This window comes from Schistocerca americana, chromosome 2, assembly GCF_021461395.2.
Source record: "Schistocerca americana isolate TAMUIC-IGC-003095 chromosome 2, iqSchAmer2.1, whole genome shotgun sequence".
Classification (NCBI taxonomy): domain Eukaryota; kingdom Metazoa; phylum Arthropoda; class Insecta; order Orthoptera; family Acrididae; genus Schistocerca; species Schistocerca americana.
This window is the reverse complement of record NC_060120.1, coordinates 304,747,036-304,767,471: the sequence shown is the minus strand read 5'-3', so window position 1 is coordinate 304,767,471 and position 20,436 is coordinate 304,747,036. Positions and strand designations below refer to the sequence as shown.

Here is a 20,436-nt window from a genome sequence, read left to right as displayed (position 1 = left end):
TACCTCCTCCAAATTTTTCTTTTGTTTCCTTTACTGCTTTCTGAATATACAGATTGAATAACATTGGGGATAGGCTACAATCCTGTCTCACTCCATTCCCAACCACTGCTTCCCTTTCATGTCCCTCGACTCATATCTGCCATCTGCTTTCTGTACAAATTGTAAATAGCCTTTCGCTCCCTGTATTTTACCCCAGCCACCTTCAGAATTTGAAAGACAGTATTCCAGTCAACATTGTCAAAAGCTTTCTCTAGGTCTACAAATGCTAGAAACGTAGGTTTTATTTCTACGGAATCCAAACTTATCTTCCCCCGAGGTCGGCTTCTGCCAGTTTTTCCATTCGTCTGTAAAGAATTCGCATTAGTATTTTGCAGCTGTGACTTATTAAATTGATAGTTCGGTAATTTTCACATCTGTCAACACCTGCTTTCTTTGGGATTGGAATTTTTATATTCTTCTTGAAGTCTGAGGGTATCTCGCCTGTCTCATACATCTTGCTCACCAGATGGTAGTTTTTGTGTGAGTATAGTCCAGGAAATGTCACTACCTGCTTACAGTTTCGTGAAAATCAGTCTCAAATTTTATAATGCAGCCTGCTGCTACAATGTAAATGTCAGTGTACATCATAATAAATGGTCCTGTTTCTTCCTTTCTCCCATATTTTTGAAGTTTTATATTTATTAATCTAGTTATAACTTTGATTTTGCCAAGTACTATCGTTTTTATGTATTCCGGCAAAAAATCTATACACTGAGCGACTTTCATATGTTCTGCTTTCCTATGCTCAAATTCCTGCAGCTTGGTGCATTACAGCCATGTTGGTACATATGTTATCCGTTTTGTTAAGAATTATTTTGCTTATATATACAATGAATTATATATGTAGTTTCTAATAAGTATTTATCACGTAATGATTAAACCTATGCCATAGCCATTACTTTCAATAATGTCAGTTGGCCACTGATGGTGTTATACAGTAGGAAGTGAGAAGATATTCTGTATAGCTTTAAATATTATGTTCTACGGTAAAATTGTGGCCCTGCAACTTTACTTTATTAAATATATTGTCTTATATACTTCTTGTCACATCTCTGATTATGGGTTTCTGCAGAAACACATCATGTGACAACACAGCAAAAGGCATTCGAAACACACCATGCAAGCCTAGCATGGGTTGCAGTGCTCTCACATTCTATTGTTGGCACTCCTCGGCAATCTTCTTAGATGTGTTACCCCACTCTGTGGGTGCAGTTTTGCAGCAGTGAGTCAACAGTGCACTTAGCTGCCATTTTATAAAGAGCACTTGGCTGCCTTTGAAGCCATGGTCAGAAGACCACATCCTCACTATATAACACTGACCATCAGTCACTGACACACTCATTTTTGCAACCTTCGAACAACTAACTGCCAGTCCAACTGAATATTCAGAATTTAATTGCCCAGTTCACAACTGACATTTAACATATCAGTGGTACCAAAACTGAGGTTGCTGACGCCTTGTCCAGGGTCAGGGCACACCTCAGCCAACAATTTTCAATAAGCTGGCAGCAGCACCTAACAATGATGCAGAACTGAATTATTTGCTGCAAGAAACATCAGTGCCAGCGGTAGTGGTGTACAATGACAAAGCCATAAGCCAAATGTCTTCAAACCACCAAGATGCATACTCAACTCCCTACACTGATTGAGTCATAGAAGCATCCAAACTATAACTGCAATGGTAACATAAATCTTTGTATGGCCTGGTATGCAGAAATTCTGCTGCTCATGGATCCAGACATGCAACTGCTACCAGAAGAGAAAAGTGACTCCTCATGTACAGGCACTGCTCAGAAACTTCATTACTACAGATACACACTTTGCTCACCTACAAGTGGGCCTCAGCAACTCACTATCTGTTTCTCAGAAGTTCTACTACAGTCCAAATGATACAGGTTAATGAGATGGTCAGAAGTTTCACCACTACAAAGTCAGACAGTGGAGCATGTGGCCCATGCCTTTTAATGTCAGTTGGATAGTGCAATTTGGCTTCTCAGAACAGTTAACATCTGATCAAGGTTTTCAGTGGGAGGCAGAGGTCTTCTGTAACATGGCACAGCTGTGTAGCCTTCACCTCAGATGAACTATTTGCCACACTGTTAGGGCTTCGGTGGACACACTCCCATTAGTACTACTTGGACTGTCCTGTATGCTAAAGGATGCCTGTCAGGCATCTGCAGAAGAACTTGTATCTACCAAGCCTCTACAGCAGGCAGTTCAGTTCTTCCTTCCATCCAACAACCCCACCTGCACAACATCTGGCCTGATACATGGCAAAGATCTCTACCATAAATACTGGGCAGTGTTCTGGAAGCCGATACCCAAAAACATCGGCGCCAATGACGAAGGCACACAACAGTCTGTCCAAGAGCCATCAGTGTACGCAAAGGTACCATCGCGATGTTCCGTGAAAAGGTCGTGAAACTGAGGTAATAGAGCGAGGCTGGAGTAGTGTCCTTAGGAAGTGAATGAAGGCCAAGGACCAAGGTGAACACAGGTCAACAGGTCACCGCACAAAACCAAGTTGGTGAAGGGTTTACACCCACCGGGAAAGTTGTAGTTAGCGTGAAGTTAAATGCTGGAGCAAGAGCTGAAAGCGAACTCAAGGAAGTAACAGAAGAGGGATGCGCCCCATACTGGCGATCAAAGGAGTCATCGAAGAAGGACACATAGGATGGGTGGCCATGCATGGCAGAAAGCCGACATGCATATCTACTAACGAGAAATTCACGGCGGTAGGACAGCGGCAGTTTGCAGTTTCTGCATACAGACACTCAACCAGGCCCGTGTTAAAGGCGCCAGTGGTCAAACAGGTGCCACAATGGTGGATAGTATTGAGATGGCTTAAGAGGAACGGATGAGCAGATGCATAAATGAAACACCCATAGTCTAACTTCAAACAGACAAGGGATCAGTACAAATGGAGAAGGGTGGTTTGATCTGCTCCCCAGGAAGGGCCACTGAGGACACGTACGACGCTGAGGGACCGCATACAGCAGGCTGCAAGGTAAGACATGTGGAAGGACCAAGAAAGTTTCCTATCAAGCATGAGCCACAGGAATTTTATAGTTTCAATCTATGGAAGAGCAACAGGCCCAAGATGTAAAGACAGTAGAAGAAGACAACTGCACCACCAGAAATTCAAACAGATGGTTTTGCCAGTGGAAAAATGAAAGCCGTTGTCCATGCTCCATGAATAAAGAAGATCGAGACATTGCTGAAGAAGCTGCTCAATGAGACAGGTCCAATGTAATAGATGACAAAATCGTTGATGAAAAGGGAGCCGGAGATGCCTGGTGGGAGACACACCATTATAGGGTTAATGGTCATAGCAAGAAGAACAACACTCAGGACAGAACCCTGAGGCACAATGTTTTCCTGGATAAATGTGTCCAACAAGGCAGAATCCACACATACCTTGAAAACTTGGTCTTTTAAAAATTCCTGAAGGAAATGGGGCAGGCGCCCATGGAAGCCCTACACATAGAGAGCACAGAGGATACCAGTCCTCCAGCATGTGTTATGGGCTCTGTACAAATCAAAACACATGGCCACAATCTGGTATTTCCACAGAAAACAATTCCTGACATGGGTGGACAAAGTGATGAGATGGTTAACTGCAGAACAGCACTCTTGAAATTCACACTGTGCAATGGTTGTAAATTGCAAGACTCGAGCCACCATGCCAGTCAGGCATGAATCATACTTTCCATCACCTTGGAAAAACAGCTGGTGAGAGAAATGGAGCGGTAGCTAGAAGTCAGTGTTTGTCCTTACTGGGCGTAGGTATGGGTATGACAGTGGCTTCACTCCAGCATCTGGGAAACATGCCCTCTGTCCAGATGTGGTTGTACGTATGAAGCAGGAAGTGTTGCCCACAATGGAAGGTTGCTGCAACGTCTGAATGCGAACATCATCTGGCCCTGGGGCGGAGGATCGGGATGAAGCATGAGCATGATCTAGCTTCCTCGTAGTACAGGCACCATTGTAGCACTCATGATTCTGAGAAGAGAAGGGTATCGCCCAAGCCTCCTCTGCTTATTTTCGATGGAGGAAGGCACGGTGATAGTGGGAGGAGCTCAAAATCTCCACAATATGGCGGCCCAAGGTGTTGAAGATCGCAATAGAGTCCACGATGACACTGTCTGCTACTGTCAGACTGGAAATTGGGGAACAGATCTTGGTCCTAGAAAGCAGTTGGAGGTTGTCCACGCGATGGAAGAGGTATTGGAACTGTTAAAAGAACTATTGAATAAAATCCAGCTAGCTTTTTCGCTATAGTGAAGAACGCGATGACACTGCACACACAACTGTTTATAATGAATGCTGTTTGACGTTATGGGATGATGGTTAAAAATGCAGAGAGCACATCTCTGCATGAGTTGCCTTGCAGCACACCTCAATCCACCAAGGGACCAGGACACAGTGTGGTAAACAGTAAGTGTGAGGAGTGGAATGTTCTGCAGTGGTAAGGATGACATTTGTAAGATATTCTACCTGGTCATCACATCTGGGGAAATGTTGTTTGACGAAGGTCGCCAGGGAGCAGTAAAGCCTCCAGACAGCCTTAGTAAGCTGCCATTTGGGTGTGCACATAGGTGGGATAGGAGTCAGTTAATGGATAGCACATGGGGAATGGTCACTCGAATGGATCTGCTCCAGTGCCTTCGGGATCATGTGGAACTCCACTGCTAAAAAAATTGTATACTCAGCAGGAAGGCAAACCCTGGTGACATGATCAGGAAACGCTACAGAGCAGCCAAGAGAATTTTCCTTGTTTAACGCCATCAGTGTAAACTACTGTGAAACCATGGTGCATATATAAAATGTTGAAAAACAGAGATTGAAATGTAAAATCTAGCATAGTATCTTTCCTAAACCCCCCCCCCCCCCCCCCCATGAACCATGGACCTTGCTGCTGGTGGGGAGGCTTGCGTGCCTCAACGACACAGACAGCCGTACCGTAAGTGCAACCACAATGGAGGGGTATCTGTTGAGAGGCCAGACAAACATGTGGTTCCTGAAGAGGGGCAACAGCCTTTTCAGTAGTTGCAGCAACAACAGTCTGGATGATTGACTGATCTGGCCCTGTAACACTAACCAAAACAGCCTTGCTGTTGTGGTACTACGAATGGCTGAAAGCAAGGGGAAACTAGAGCCGTAATTTTTCCCGAGGGCATGCAGCTTTGCTGCATGATGATGGCGTCCTCTTGCGTAAAATATTCTGGAGGTAAAATAGTCCCCCATTCGGATCTCCGGGCAGGGACTACTCAAGAGGACATTGTTATCAGAAGAAAGAAAACTGGCGTTCTACAGATCGGAGTGTGGAATGTCAGATCCCTTAATCAGGCACGTAGGTTAGAAAATTTAAAAAGGGAAATGGATAGGTTAAAGTTAGATACAGTGGGAATTAGTGAAGTTCAGTGGCAGGAGGAACAAGACTTTTGATCAGGTGAATACAGGGTTATACACACAAAATCAAACAGGGGTAATGCAGGAGTAGGTTTAATAATGAATAAAAAAGTAGGAGTGCAGGTAAGCCACTACAAACAGCATAGTGAACACATTATTGTGGCCAAGATAGACACAAAGCCCATCCCTACTACAGTAGTACAAGTTTATTTGCCATCTAGCTCTGCAGATGATGAAGAAATTGATGAAATGTATGATGAGATAAAAGAAATTATTCAGGTAGTGAAGGGAGACGAAAATTTAATAGTCATGGGTGACTGGAATTCGACAGTAGGAAAAGGGAGAGAAGGAAACGTAGTAGGTGAATATGGATTGGGGGTAAGAAATGAAAGAGGAAGCCTCCTGGTAGAATTTTGCACAGAGCATAACTTAATCATAGCTAACACTTGGTTCAAGAATCATGAAAGAAGGTTGTATACATGGAAGAACCCTGGAGATACTAGAAGGTTTCAGATAGATTATATAATGGTACGACAGAGATTTAGGATCCAGGTTTTAAATTGTAAGACATTTCCATGGGCAGATATGGACTCCGACCACAATTTATTGGTTATGAACTGTAGATTAAAACTGAAGAAACTCCAAAAAGGTGGGAATTTAAGGAGATGGGACCTGGATAAACTGAAAGAACCAGAAGTTGTACAGAGTTTCAGGGAGAGCATAAGGGAACAATTGACAGGAATGGGGGAAAGAAATACAGTAGAAGAAGAATGGGTTGCTTTGAGGAATGAAATAGTGAAGGCAGCAGAGGATCAAGTAGGTAAAAAGACAAGGGCTAGTAGAAATCCTTGGGTAACAGAAGAGATATTGAATGTAATTGATGAAAGGAGAAAATACAAAAATGTAGTAAATGAAGCAGGCAAAAAGGAATACAAACGTCTCAAAAATGAGATTGACAGGAAGTGCAAAATGGCTAAGCAGGGATGGCTAGAGGACAAATGTAAGGATGTAGAGGCTTATCTCACTACGGGTAAGATAGATATTGCCTACAGGAAAATTAGAGAGACCTTTGGAAAAAAGAGAACCACTTGCATGAATATCAAGAGCGCAGATGGAAACCCAGTTCTTAGCAAAGAAGGGAAAGCAGAAAGGTGGAAGGAGTATATAGAGGGTCTATTCAGGGGCCATGCTCTTGAGGACAATATTATGGAAATGGAAGAGGATGTAGATGAAGATGAAATGGGAGATACGATACTGCGCGAAGAGTTTGACAGAGCACTGAAAGACCTGAGTCGAAACAAGGCCCCCGGAGTAGACAACATTCTATTAGAACTACTGACAGCCTTGGGAGAGCCAGTCCTGACAAAACTCTACCAGTTAGTGAGCAAGATGCACGAGACAGGCGAAATTCCCTCAAACTTCAAGAAGAATATAATAATTCCAATCCCAAAGAAAGCAGGTGTTGACAGATGTAAAAATTACCAAACTATCAGTTTAATAAGTCACAGCTGCAAAATATTAACGTGAATTTTTTACAGACGAATGGAAAAACTGGTAGAAGCTGACCTCGGGGAAGATCATTTTGGATTCCGTAGAAATGTTGGAACACGTGAGGGACTACTGGCCCTACGACTTACCTTAGAAGAAAGATTAAGGAAAGGCAAACCTACATTTCTAGCATTTGTAGACTTAGAGAAAGCTTTTGACAATCTTCACTGGAATACTGTCTTTCAAATTCTGAAGGTGGCAGGGGTAAATTACAGGGAGCAAATAGCTATTTGCAATTTGTACAGAAAGCAGATGGCAGTTATAAGAGTCGAGGGACATGAAAGGGAAGCAGTGGTTGAGAAGGGATTGAGACAGGGTTGTAGGCCCTCCCCGATGCTATTCAATCTGTATATTGAGCAAGCAGTAAAGGAAACAACAGAAAAGTTCAAAGTAGGTGTTAAAATCCATGGAGAAGAAATAAAAACTTTGAGGTTCGCCGATGACATTGTAATTCTGTCAGAGACAGCAAAGGACTTGGAAGAGCAGTTGAACGGAATGGACAGTGTCTTGAAAGGAGGATATAAGATGAACATCAACAAAAGCAAAACGAGGATAATGGAATGTAGTCGAATTAAGTCGGGTGATGCTGAGGGTATTAGGTTAGGAAATGAGACACTTAAAGTAGTAAAGGAGTTTAGCTATTTGGGGAGCAAAATAACTGATGATGGTCGAAGTAGAGAGGATATAAAATGTAGACTGGCAATGGCAAGGAAAGTGTTTCTGAAGAAGAGAAATTTGTTAACATCGAGTATAGATTTAAGTGTCAGGAAGTCGTTTCTGAAAGTATTTGTATGGAATGTAGCCATGTATGGAAGTGAAACATGGACGATAACCAGTTTGGACAAGAAGAGAATAGAAGCTTTCGAAATGTGGTGCTACAGAAGAATGCTGATGATAAGGTGGGTAGATCACGTAACTAAGAGGAGGTATTGAATAGGATTGGGGAGAAGAGAAGTTTGTGGCACAACTTGACTAGAAGAAGGGATCGGTTGGTAGGACATGTTTTGAGGCATCAAGGGATCACAAATTTAGCATTGGAGGGCAGTGTGGAGGGTAGAAATCGTAGAGGGAGACCAAGAGATCAATACACTAAGCAGATTCAGAAGGATGTAGGTTGCAGTAGGTACTGGGAGATGAAGAAGCTTGCACAGGATAGAGTAGCATGGAGAGCTGCATCAAACCAGTCTCAGGACTGAAGACCACAACAACAACAACAACAAAATAAATCCAGGTCTCTGGAGCAGCCAAGGTGGAAATCTGCTCCAACCTCAACATAACGGCCACACCCATCTTGAAAAGGCAAACTTGTGTGTAAAGGCCATAGGGTCTCATTGCTCATTGTCTGTTACAAAAAAGCCATGGCAGTGGAGGCCGAGCAATGGTACTGTATGCAGGTGTGTATGGTGTGGATGGTGTTTCATATGGCTGGCGCACCTAAGTAGCCTCACATGATGTGAAGTCTTGGTTCACCAGCCTCTGCACAGAGGCTGGATGCACCAGAATGGAAATTCCCTGATAATTACAGGATAAAAGAGACAGTAGACCAAAATAAAATTCAATGTAGTGAAACATTATCTTTAAATATGGTTATTTTAATTCTGAAAATAGCTCTGTGCTGTTTCTCAATAGGAACCCATTTTAGTATGAAATAACAACAAAACAATGATAATTCTACATCTCTTACTCTCCCATTATTGAGTTCAAACATTAATCCATAAATGACCTACCAAGAAGCAGTAACATCTTTGTTTTAAGAATTGCCATCACTTCTATATCAAATGTTTGCTCTCTGCAAGTTCACTTTCCCATATGAAGTAGAAATGATTCAGTGATAATTCTATGGCCAAATGCAACAATCTTGGCAAGGCTTAGGTTCAAATGTTTTGCCAGAACAAGATGATGAATACAATGTGCGCTACTCACATAGAGTTTTCCATTTTAATACTGTTTGTCAATCCTCCATAAAAGTAGTGTGGACTACATGTGCTTCTGTCGGTCACAGCCCATATTACGATGTATACACAAAGGCTATATGTATGTATAGCCCTTGTAACAGCCAGTGAAACTAAGGAAATTTGTCAAAAACCATAACAAGATAAGTGCGTTCAACCAAGCCGTTTGAATGGTGTTTGCCTTTTAGAAACACAGCATGAGGCAATGGAGGTTTGGCGAAGCTGGCTTGTCCACAACTTCAATTTTATTCATGTGGTCTCACAGTCTTATTTTGTTAATGTTTAGAGCTCTTATCTTCTCTGACACTAAACACAAAGACATCAATAAAAACACATTTCCAGAGATATGTTATTTTCAACAATCATTTCTAGTGTATTGTGAGTAAACTGATTAGCAATTTCTTGCACATCAATTATAGAGATTTCTTACAGAACAAGTTTTTCAGTGGATCAATAGTATGTTTTGAATAAAGGAACAATAGCAGATGGGGGCAACAGTTTGACCACAATAGGTTGGCCATTTAAGCAACAGCTATTCGGAACAGCAAGAGGTGTGCTTTATTCCTGCATTCAGGCTGCTAAGGGGAGAGAAACAGTGAGAGCAAGGCAGCACAGACTCCTTCCCACAGCGCTGGCACCATTACCTGTATTTTGTGCTTATACAGAAGCAGATGCATGACATGTGAATATTTTTCAGCACTTTGCGACAGATGAATGTCTTCCACAAGTGCCAAGTTTCCCCATTACAGGCAGCACCAGCAAAAAGGGCCAACTTCTTGAGGACAAACTGTATAGAGGCAAGTGGCAAGGCAAACAATGTAATTATTCAATCAGAAAAGCTTTAGAATTCATATGATTAAGAGCAGGCATCAATCAAAACAGCAAAGATTTGTCTTTATATCGACACTGCTTATAATTACTTGTGTTGCCCTTTGAATCCAAGAAGTCACCAACACAGACGTGAAAAGTCGGTGGTGAGGACTCTGCACAAGAATATGAAGAAAGATATAGGCTTTGTCAACAATTATAAATAAAACAGCCTCTGGCTGAGAGAATGGTTTTATAACTCCTGCAATACAAATCAGTTTCTAAACCGCCAGCTCCATCTTCAGATGCTCCTGAAGCACACATCTATGTTAGGTATTACTTACCCTGCTCACAGCTGTCTGTCAACTGAATGGCAAACATCCAGGCCTTGAGTTGACAACACCACACAAAATGACACCTGGAGTCTATTGCCCACCACTGAATGACAGGCGGGAGAAGGGGGGGGGGGGGGGGGGTGAAGGGGGGCATCCCACCCACAGGTGTCCATCCTTGATCAGTTATAGTCAAAGAGTTAAAGAGAGGAAGAGCACCCACTATTCACCAGAGTGCTACCCCTAAAACAGAAGACAGTGTGCGAGGGAAAAAAATGGGTTCACTGCATCCACAAGCAGTCTTGTTAAAACTGAGTAAAAGAAAGATGACCACGGTGGTTAGTAAAGGAGATAGGGTCGAGGGTCCTACAGACCAAGAATGCAGTGGAGATGCCCCAACCTCAACCAGTTTGCCCCTACCCTGAAAGTAGTTTAAAACATTATATCAGAGAATAAAAACAATTTTCACAGAGAAAACTTAAAAGCATCTCAAGTTTGTTTGCATGGCCATACTCTGCAGCAAGCATAGAAATACTTGCTTTGTAAATAAAATCGCCTTTTCCTGTTGCCACTTTATTTTTCCCCTGATGCATTACATCTTTTCTTGCTCTAAAGCATCATCAGTGGGATGATTTGCTGTAATCTGTGTTTCCTCTCATCTGGTCTGGAGTTTGCACTACCACTTTATTACTAACATATAAGCACAGTTTTGGGTTCCGACCTTTTAAACAATGTTCACCATGTTACTACTCCTTTTCTGTGGTGTTCTATTGTTCTTTTGCTGTTCAACATAGCTATTCCTTCAGACACTGTGCTTTTAACAACATAAATATTGCAACTTCATTATCCCACGGATAATGCCTTAGAACAAGAAAAAGACGAAATGCGGCGGGAAAAATAAATTAAGTGGCAGTAGGAAAAGGCGGTTTTACAAAACAAGTATTTAAAAGCATCTCACTGTCCACGAGTTGCTTGACAATATCAGAGGCAAAGAATCAAGAAAGCCATAGATCAGCATGGAAAGTTGGATGAAGGGGGCATTCCACCAGGATGGGAGTTACTGCCTGAAAGGCTCTGCAACGACAATGTGGGAGTTGCTCATTACATAAAATAAATCTATGTGTTAATCTGATATGATGGATGCAGCAGTGACAGAACAGTGGATTCCTTCTGAGAGGAACAGGAAGAGGAGCACCATGAAGCCATAGTCTCCTAGATAGTGTGGAAGTTTTTAGAGGAGCAATAGTCTACCACATGATGATCATTCTCTGAGTGATGAAGATATTTGCACCTGCAAATCAAATGTTGGGTAAGTAATCAGTTCTGTAGCCAAATTGTCCCCACAGAAAGACAATTAGGTAGGCAGTACAACTTAGGTCATATGGAAAGTCACGAATAGCAGGTATCACATGGTGACAATAGTAACTTCGATCAATAGGACTGCTGAAACGTAAGGCACTGTGAATGGCTGTCAGCTCCACCATCAAAAACGTCATCATCCCAGTAACAGATGAGGTTCCTTACCAGAGGGATAGGTAAATGCACATCTTGTCCTATCCATGACTTTAGAGCTACCACTGAAAACGACAGTAGCACCTCAATACTCATGAAGAACTGAGAATGCTACAGGACTATACAGGAAGACATCGGTGGCCAATTTTACTCCATGATGTTGGATTGAATCCAACATCTTGAAAGTTGAAGTCGCCACTGAGTCATAAATCTGGAAATCATTGTCTAATTGTATGTATATGAAGATTGTGTCTGTTCTTTCGGACATGTCCAGAAGAACAGATACCATTAGTGATCTTGCAGCTCTTGAAGAATGAAATCCAGACCATTAGCTGCTTACGGGGGTTGATAAATATCAGGGGGACAGTTGAAAATGTGCACCCCAACCGGGACTCGAACCCGGGATCTCCTGCTTATATGGCAGACAATCTATCTGACTGAGCAATCCTAGGTGGCTCGGTCGGATAGAGCGTCTGCCATGTAAGCAGGAGATCCTGGGTTCGAGTCCTGGTTGGGGAACACATTTTCAACTGTCCCCGTTGATATTTATCAACGCCTGTACGCAGCTAATGGTCTGGATTTCATTGTCTAATTGGGTTAAGATCACATGATCTGCACCCCAAGAGGTGGGGCAAGGAAGAATAGAGTTGTAAGCTTTTGTATGCACTTTTCTAGTGGCGAATATGGAGTACTCATGTCAGATTTTTATCAAGGAAGAGTACAAAAAACTCAAGATTCTGTAACAAAGTCCAAGTGCTGGGTACCCAAGTAGAGTGCTGGGTCAGGATGGTCAATCATAAGACAACAGATAGGCACGACTCTGTTTTTCTGGGAGAAATCTGAAGCCAAGGCAAAAGTGTCCAAGTGTCAGTCCTTAGAATGGCAACTTGCAGTTGGTGTTGAATCGAGGCTAAAGACTGGTAGCAGAGATAATCAATGTATAGTGTGGCGGTGACCAGTGGGCCAACGGAGGCTGTTGGCTCATTGATAGCAATGACAAAGAGTGTACTGCGCAGCCCAGAGCCCTGCAGAAAGCTGTTCTCTTGGAAGATTAGTGAGCTGAGAGAAGTGCTTACTACAACATGAAACAACTGGTGGGACACAAACTGACTAGCAAAAGTTGGTACCAAGCCTCTAAAGGTGCATAAAATGTAATGGCACGAAGCAGTATTGTGTATCTTATGTGGTTCAAAAAATACTGCAGTAATGTGACAGCATTAAGAAACAGGCTGTCAGATTGTTGTTTGCAACCTAAACAGATGGTTGGTTGTGTACTGTCCCTCCTGGACACAGGAATGACATAGGGACAAAAGGTACCATGATTCGAGAACCTGGTACCATCCTTGCAAGCAGTTTGCTGAGCACATTAGTGAGGCTAATCAGTCATTTGCTGTCAAAGGACATTTGGTTTTTGCCTGATTTAAGGATTGGGACGCCAATCCTATCTAGCCACTGCGAAGGGATAGCACCTTTTAGCCAAGAATGGTTGAAAACCCTGCATAGATGGAGTCTTATTGTAACATTTAGCTGTTTAGATGTTAGTGCAGCTAAACAGTCATTTGCTGTCAAAGGACGTTGGGTTTTTTGTCTGATTTGAGGATTGGGACGCCAATACTATGTCTTTCTGGGAGAGGGCTGGGGGAGGGGGCGAGGGTGGCAGAGAGCTAAGAGGTGGTGCACATCAAAATACCCAACTAGGAGATAGTGGAGGGGAGAGAGTGGTTGTTGAATTAAAGTGGTCATGTTGATTTAACTGTCCTGCTAGGAGGCAAGTAAAATTACAAATGATGTGAAATTTAAAATTTTCCAGGTGAATTAAATGATCAAAGAGATTTTGAGATTGCAGCAGGTCATCGTAAACTTCACTCCATGATATTTTGAGTGGACATCTGTCAGTCATGGTGACAGGTGGGCCCCATTGTCTGGCAGCAGCACCCTCACTGGTGGAACTGTGAAGCTCAGCTGTTTTCGGCATTGCCTCTCGCTGCAGCCATCTGAGTATTCTGGCATCTTCATCTGGAGCAAATATCAGAGATGATGGGATTCCACACATTATCCAGCCTGTAGCCACTGCCACGGTTCATTACATTTTCCATGATGTGTATTTCTATGGATTCTTTTATAATGAAGATGTTGCTATGGCCAAAATTGATGTTTTGTCACACTCCATTGAATGTCAACTGGAGATACAATGTTGCACAATTGCAGACTTGCAGGGCTGCAAAAGGCTAGTGCTACGTTTATGTCCTGCGCAAAGTTCTTTCCACTACGCATGTTGTTTGTCGTATATAGGCCATAGCACATTCGCAAGGTCTTTTGTAAATTCCCACCTTCTGCAATAACAAATTATCCTTCACCGATTCCAGCAGGTTCAAAATCTTAGAGTGTGGGCAGAAAATCACTTTCATCTGAAAATTACTAACTTAAAGATTCTTGTTATTTTGAAAGAAATATTTCCATCGAAAGGAAGAAAAGATAGGGACTTTGCTGGCACATTTGCCTCTTTATCCCCTTCCTGGTTCTTGGTTTTAGCTGAGAATACCCTATTAATTTGCCAAGTAGAGTATCCATTGTCTCTGAACACTGTCTTTAAATGTGCAAGCTCTTTAGGCAAACTATCTGCATCTGAAGCCACATGGGCTCTGCGTACAAGGGTTTTAAGCACACACATGGTTTGGCATGGGTGATGGCAACTTGACAAGTGCAAGTACAGTTCACTGTGAGTGGGCTTATGATAAATAAAATGTCTCATAGAGTTGTCACTTTTCCATCTAAGTAAAAGATCCAGGAATGGGAGATGACCATTTTTCTCTAATTCCATTGTAAATCGAATATTCTCATGAATGGAGTTAAAAATGACGTAAAAACTCCATTAACTTATATTCTCCATGGTGCCGCACTATGAAAGTATCATCCACAAAGAGCACTTTCCTCAAAATCCTCCATAAAAAAGTTAGTCACCAAGGGGGACAAGGGGCTGCCCATGGCAACGCCATCAGTCTACTCAAAATATTCTTGGTTGAACATAAAATAGATTGAGTGATGAGCATGCAGAAACAAAGCAGTATAACCACCAGAAACCATATACCAATTAGAGCTATGGAATCAGAAAGACGTACCTTTGTAAAAAGAGAGACTGTGTCAAAACTCATTAAAAGATCTGAACTACTTAGGTTGAGAACCCCCAGTCTGTTGCTAAAATCTGCCGAGATCCATATACAATGTGGACATTTGCCAACCGAAGGTCTCAGCAAGAAAGTAAGATGTTTGGTTAAATCGTATACGAGAGCGTCAACATTACTCACTATAGGCCGTAAAGGAAGATCATCTTTGTGCACCTTAAGAAGACCATATAGTCTTGGTGGTACACTGCCATGTGGTCGGAACTGCTTGATGGTCTCTGGGAGTAACAAGAAATAATTCAGGGGAGAGGAACAACTGGATTAACAATTGGTAGGAAACAATTGAGGAGAGTGGAGAGTTTCAGGTACCTAGGAAGCCTGATACAGGAAGATGAAAAAATGACAGGGAAATAAATGAGTGGAGGAGAAAAGCAGAAGCATTTCGGAAGAGTGTCAGAAGCCTGATATGGGGCAAGGTTGTACCCCAAATCAGTAAAAAGGTTATATACCAATCTTACTATGTCCCAATCCTGACGTATGCAACCGAAACCTGTGTTACGAAAGGAAAAGAGAAAAGCAAAGTACAAGCTAGTGAGATGAAATTCTTGAGGAACAGTATTGGACTGACAAAGATAGACAGGTTAAGAAATGAGAGGATCAATGAGTTAATGAAGGTGTAACCATTACAGGATGCGATAGAGAAATCAAGGCTGAGATGGTGTAGGCATGTTAAGCAAATGGAGGAGAAGAGGATACCCAGGAGGATACACAAGATGAAGCTGGAAGGAAAGAGACCAAGAGGAAGACCGAGAGACAGATGACTGAAAGGAGTGGAGGAATGCGTCCAGAAGAAAGGAGAAGACTGGACCAAGGTGAAGACGGAAAGATGGTGGCAAGACAGAAGACGATGGAGAGGCTTATGTTCCAAACAGACCCGGCCAGAGGCTGGAAACTGTCCAAGATGATGATGATGATGATGATATGTCTTCCATTCACACGTGCTGTAGGGCAATAACAACTCTTTCTGTACACAGTATCGCTAAGTGGGCCACACATCATCTCCAAATACAAACTATGAGGTAACAAAATAATTGAGTTAACTTTATCCAGTCTGCAATTGCAGAGCATTGTACCTCCAATGGACATTCAATGCAGCATGACGAAACATTAAATTTGGCCTTGGAAACATCTTTTTGGGACTCGATTATAAAAGAATCTGTTGAAATACGCATTGCGGAAAATTTAATTAACCGCGACAACAGCTACCAGCTGGACAATGCATGGAATGCTGTCACCTCCAAGATTTGCTTCAGACAAAGACACCAGCATACTCCAATGGCCGCAGTAGGCAGCAACGCTGAGGACAGCTGATCTTTGCAGTTCTGCTAGGGAGGTCACTGCCGCTAGACGGTGTGGTCCATCAGTCACTGCGACTCTGGCGCATGTGCGGCAATACTCTCAGCACGCTATACAGGGCAGAGCAAAGAATTTCTTTGTCAGTCTTCAATGACTGACCTGAAGATGACTGACAGATGTCCAGCAGAAATCGTGGAGTGAAGTTTATGACGACCAGCTGCAATCCCAAAATATCTTCGAACATTACAAATGATGTTTGCTGGGGGTCATTTGCAGTCATACTGTTATTGCTTCCAATGTGATACTGATACCTACGCAAACCAATGTACTGAGCCATCCAGATGCTCTTTCTGGGACAGTATAGTTCTAACAGTAATCACAGTAACCTCAAAAAGTTGAAGAATGGTGATAATTAAAGTGTGTTTATTGACAACCAACACAAAGAACATACTGGTTACCGCAGTTCTAGCACATGAGATTAATATCCATTGCAATTCTACTGGATCAATATGCTGAGGGATCCTTGCTAGGTGTGATTGGACCAGGACAGGTCACACCCCATGACAACTGCCATGGTGTGAGTGGAAAAACAATGGAGATTAATTTGGTGTAGGAGGATCTGGCAATTCTGGAGTCACTGGAGTAACGTTCTCCAAAGATTTCTTCTTTTTTCCTTTCGCAACTTTTGATGGCCATGAATATTGTGAGGCCATATCTGCACTGGGTGTAGGAATGGAAGATGGGCATCCAGCCCTGTGGCTCCTTCATACATGACCTGATGTCACACTGCTGACTTTCAGATTTCCGGGGAGATTTTTCGAATGACAGCCTTGTCACAAATAGATGCTGCTTCTATGGCTGGGTGCAGGGAGTGGCTCTCTAGGATGGTATCACCATGAGATGGGAGTTTATTTGTGGAACTACCATATGTTGATGTCAAGAGGGTAAATATGCCAAATACTGCTGATTACTTAGCCACAGTAGCGGCAGAAGTCAGTATCACTGATACTGGATGCAAATGATTGTATATTTTTGAGTTTCAAAATATGAGAGGCGATCTTATGTTTCGAATTTTCCGTTCCTTGATTAGAGTAGCACTTCTTTGAGGATTGGTGAGGGTGGTTATTCCACAAAATTAACACAGACAGATGGTAGCATATATTGTCAATTTTTATGAAGTGGCCAGAAGCGCTGGTATTTAAAACACCACATTGGGGATGGGAAACAAGGCTTCACTTTGCAGCAGTAAACCATGATTTTGAACTTTTCTGGAAGCAAAGTCACCTAAAAAGTGAGGATGAATCCACTGGTGCCCACGTCGTCTTTTAAGCCTCGGTGTATGTAATGTATTTTGTGGATGCTTCATCTCTTCAAGTGTTAATGTGGTTCATCCATCTGCAGCATCAGGTCCTGGTGTAAAAGTAATCCCTGTGGCACACTGATGTTCTTATTGTGACACACACATCAGCAAGTTGTTTACAAGAGAATAAGGCCCAGAATTGGGTAGTATTAACCAATATACAATTTACTAATAAAAACAATTTGCCAAATATGCTTCAAATATTATCCAAAAAGAACACTGGTTTAGTAGGGGAAAAAAAGAAAAAAAACTGCCTGTTTGGGTACAAACCAGAAACTGAGGGGGGCCTTGTGGCCACCAGCTGATTAACTTTGACCATTTCAGGATGCAAAGCATCGGCCATGATGCCATCTACTCCGAACAAGGACTCCTCCCACATGCACCCCACAGCCAGAGCTGAGGGCACCTGGCATCATGATGATGATGATGATGATTGATTTGTGGGGCACTCAACTGCGCAGTCATCAGTGCCCGTACAAAGTCCCAATTTTTACACAGTCCAAAGGCTCCTGGCATGATGGCCAGTGCCCAGAGTCCTGTGACCTCTTAACAGATAGACATCTACTCCTCTGCATGTGCAGAAAGGTGACAGCTTGGGCATCAACAGCGTGATCGCTGCTTGGTCTGCAGTTACCACCATTAAGTGTATCTGATGACTCCCCTCCCCGCACAATGACTGGTTGCTACACTGAATATTGGGTGACCTTCCCCGTGCATTCTGTGAAACAATTTTGAACAGGTTGAGGTATCATCCAAATATGTGGTGGAAGAAATACAGCAATGGTCTCTATACTCGCAACACAAGTACTCACAAAATAGCAAGCAATCTGAGGACACAGAAAGGAGGAGCACAGGAGATTTGGCTAGGTGAATGGATTGTAGATTAATCAGTGGAGTTCTTTGTTGCATTCTTCATGGGATATAAAAGATTAAGACAATTACCTAATGAATGGTGAATACAAGATACGACTGCAGGGGAACACCGTATTTATTTATAGCTCACATTTGTGCAGCTAGTATTTCCTTTAGGCCTATAAGAAATTATCACATAAAATTATGGTAGAAGACATTAATGAAGATATGCAACATATGTTAAGTTGTTTTCTGGGCTCTTGGGTGTCCAGTCAGATGCGATCGTTGAAGTCCCCACGATATTTCAGTGAATAACCTTTCTGCCATCAACAGTTGGTTCTGATGATGGCGGAAAGGTTATTCGCTGAAATATCATGGGACTACAACAATCCCATCTGGCTGGACACCTGAGAGCCCTGGAAACAACACACACTGGGAAAGCCTCCAATCACATATATGTTAAGTCGTTAATTGGTTTGTTAATGAATCTTGAAATGTGTGAAATGCAAAATTTGATTTGATAATGCAGCGAGGGTGGTGCATGGGGTCAGAATGAAAGAAGCTGGGGCAGGGGATATCAAGGGGAAGGACAGTGTTGGTCAGGTGGAAGTGGAAGATCAGGTAGGAACAGGATGATGGGTGGTCCCAGGTGGATTTGTAAAGCTGACAGCTTATAAGTAAGTAGGCCTATAGCAGATATAGTTAACTATATTAAAAATACAGGACCTACAAGACACAAGGTAAAACTTTCGTCCAGTACTTTGAATAAAGTACTTCTTCAAAAAAATTGCAGGCACAAATCATTAGTTTCATTACATATTCTGAAAACAGGATTCGAGCATAAGTGCCAAATGTAAATTGCTCACCACAATCGAGAGATCTGAATACTTTTTTTGCCACATGCTTCCACAAGGGTACTGGGACCTAACAACTGTTATGAACGTCTCGGACGTGACTCATCATCGAATGCGTGCAAAAAAATATTTTGAAATCCGTGTTCTCTCCTTACTGATGCAGGATCAAAATGTCTATTTCAACACTTAATTTACCATTACACTTAAAAATGTGTGCTGTCAGCTGCAGTTAATACCTGTATGAATCCATTAGGAGGGCGAGCTGATAAATTCGCAATTTTTATTACTTATATCTCTCCATGCACGTTTTAAAGATTGTTCCTACTATGTAAATGTTGTATTAGGACGCCCCCCACCCCCAGATCAATAACTATTTTCCTAGGTGCCCAAGAAATTGTTCTTCATAATAAAACTTTGGCCACGCCACAGATCAATCCGTCATACGTTACCGCAACAGTGGCTTTTTGGACGCTTCGCAAGTACTGCACTCAATTAGATACCAATCTATCTCCAAATACTGTATACTCACATCTTCAAGGCGAGTGTATCGAACTTTTTCACTCAGTTCCCTTATAGTCTTCATGCGATGGCTTAAAGGTGCATCAGGCCCCAGATCCTTCTCAATTTCCGGCGTTAATGTAAACTCTGTTCTGCTCTTCAAATTACCTGTAAAGAACAGTGCGTGCGTCATAAAATGACGAGTTTCCACGAATGCCGGTCTCATTAGTTAGCTTCTCATTTTAAACAATACCTGAAACACCTTTATTCATCCGAAAGAACTGTTTGAATCGTTCTGGGAATGTCTTTTCCCTGTCCTTAGACGTCATTTCGAATTATTGATAAATGTCAAACAACACGGTATATAAACAATGCAGACGACTTAAGTAAAATTTGTACAATAAAAACCTATCTCTCCATATGCTTTAGTTACTCCATTCTCAAGGTTGAAATATTAATTTTTGCGTCTTTAGAATAATATTCCACCTTATTTTATTCAAATTCAATCCTTAAAACTATATTCCCCTCCCATCAACACTAACAACAACATTCAGACTTCTCAACTGAGCGCTTGTTCAAAGCTATTCCGAGGAAAAACTGTCCGTATTGATTCTTCACATCAGGTGATTTCGCGTCTTTGCCCGCATATATCTACTTACTTTGATGATAGATTTCTGATTAGCAGGGGAATAAACACTGCTGTTCTAGTTGAGTTTCCAAGTTTATTTCATAATAAAACTAGTACAAACATTTGTAAGTAATCCTAATTAGGGTGAGAGCAATGTTTCTAGC

General features: G+C 42.2%; 1 protein-coding gene across 2 annotated transcripts in view; it reads right to left on the bottom strand.

The window, feature by feature from the left end:
- The window catches only part of LOC124592129 (tuberin), a 303,826-nt gene extending 283,607 nt beyond the window's left edge, over positions 1 to 20,219 (bottom strand). For both annotated transcript variants that reach the window (XM_047131806.1, XM_047131807.1), the window contains exons 1-2: positions 19,898 to 20,219; positions 19,676 to 19,812 (exon numbers count right to left, since the gene is read on the bottom strand). In XM_047131806.1, coding sequence (XP_046987762.1) covers positions 19,676 to 19,812; positions 19,898 to 19,973 — 213 coding nt within the window. In that variant the 5' untranslated portion in view covers positions 19,974 to 20,219. The remainder of the gene's footprint in view (positions 1 to 19,675; positions 19,813 to 19,897) is intronic.
- Between the last annotated feature and the right edge of the window lie 217 nt (positions 20,220 to 20,436).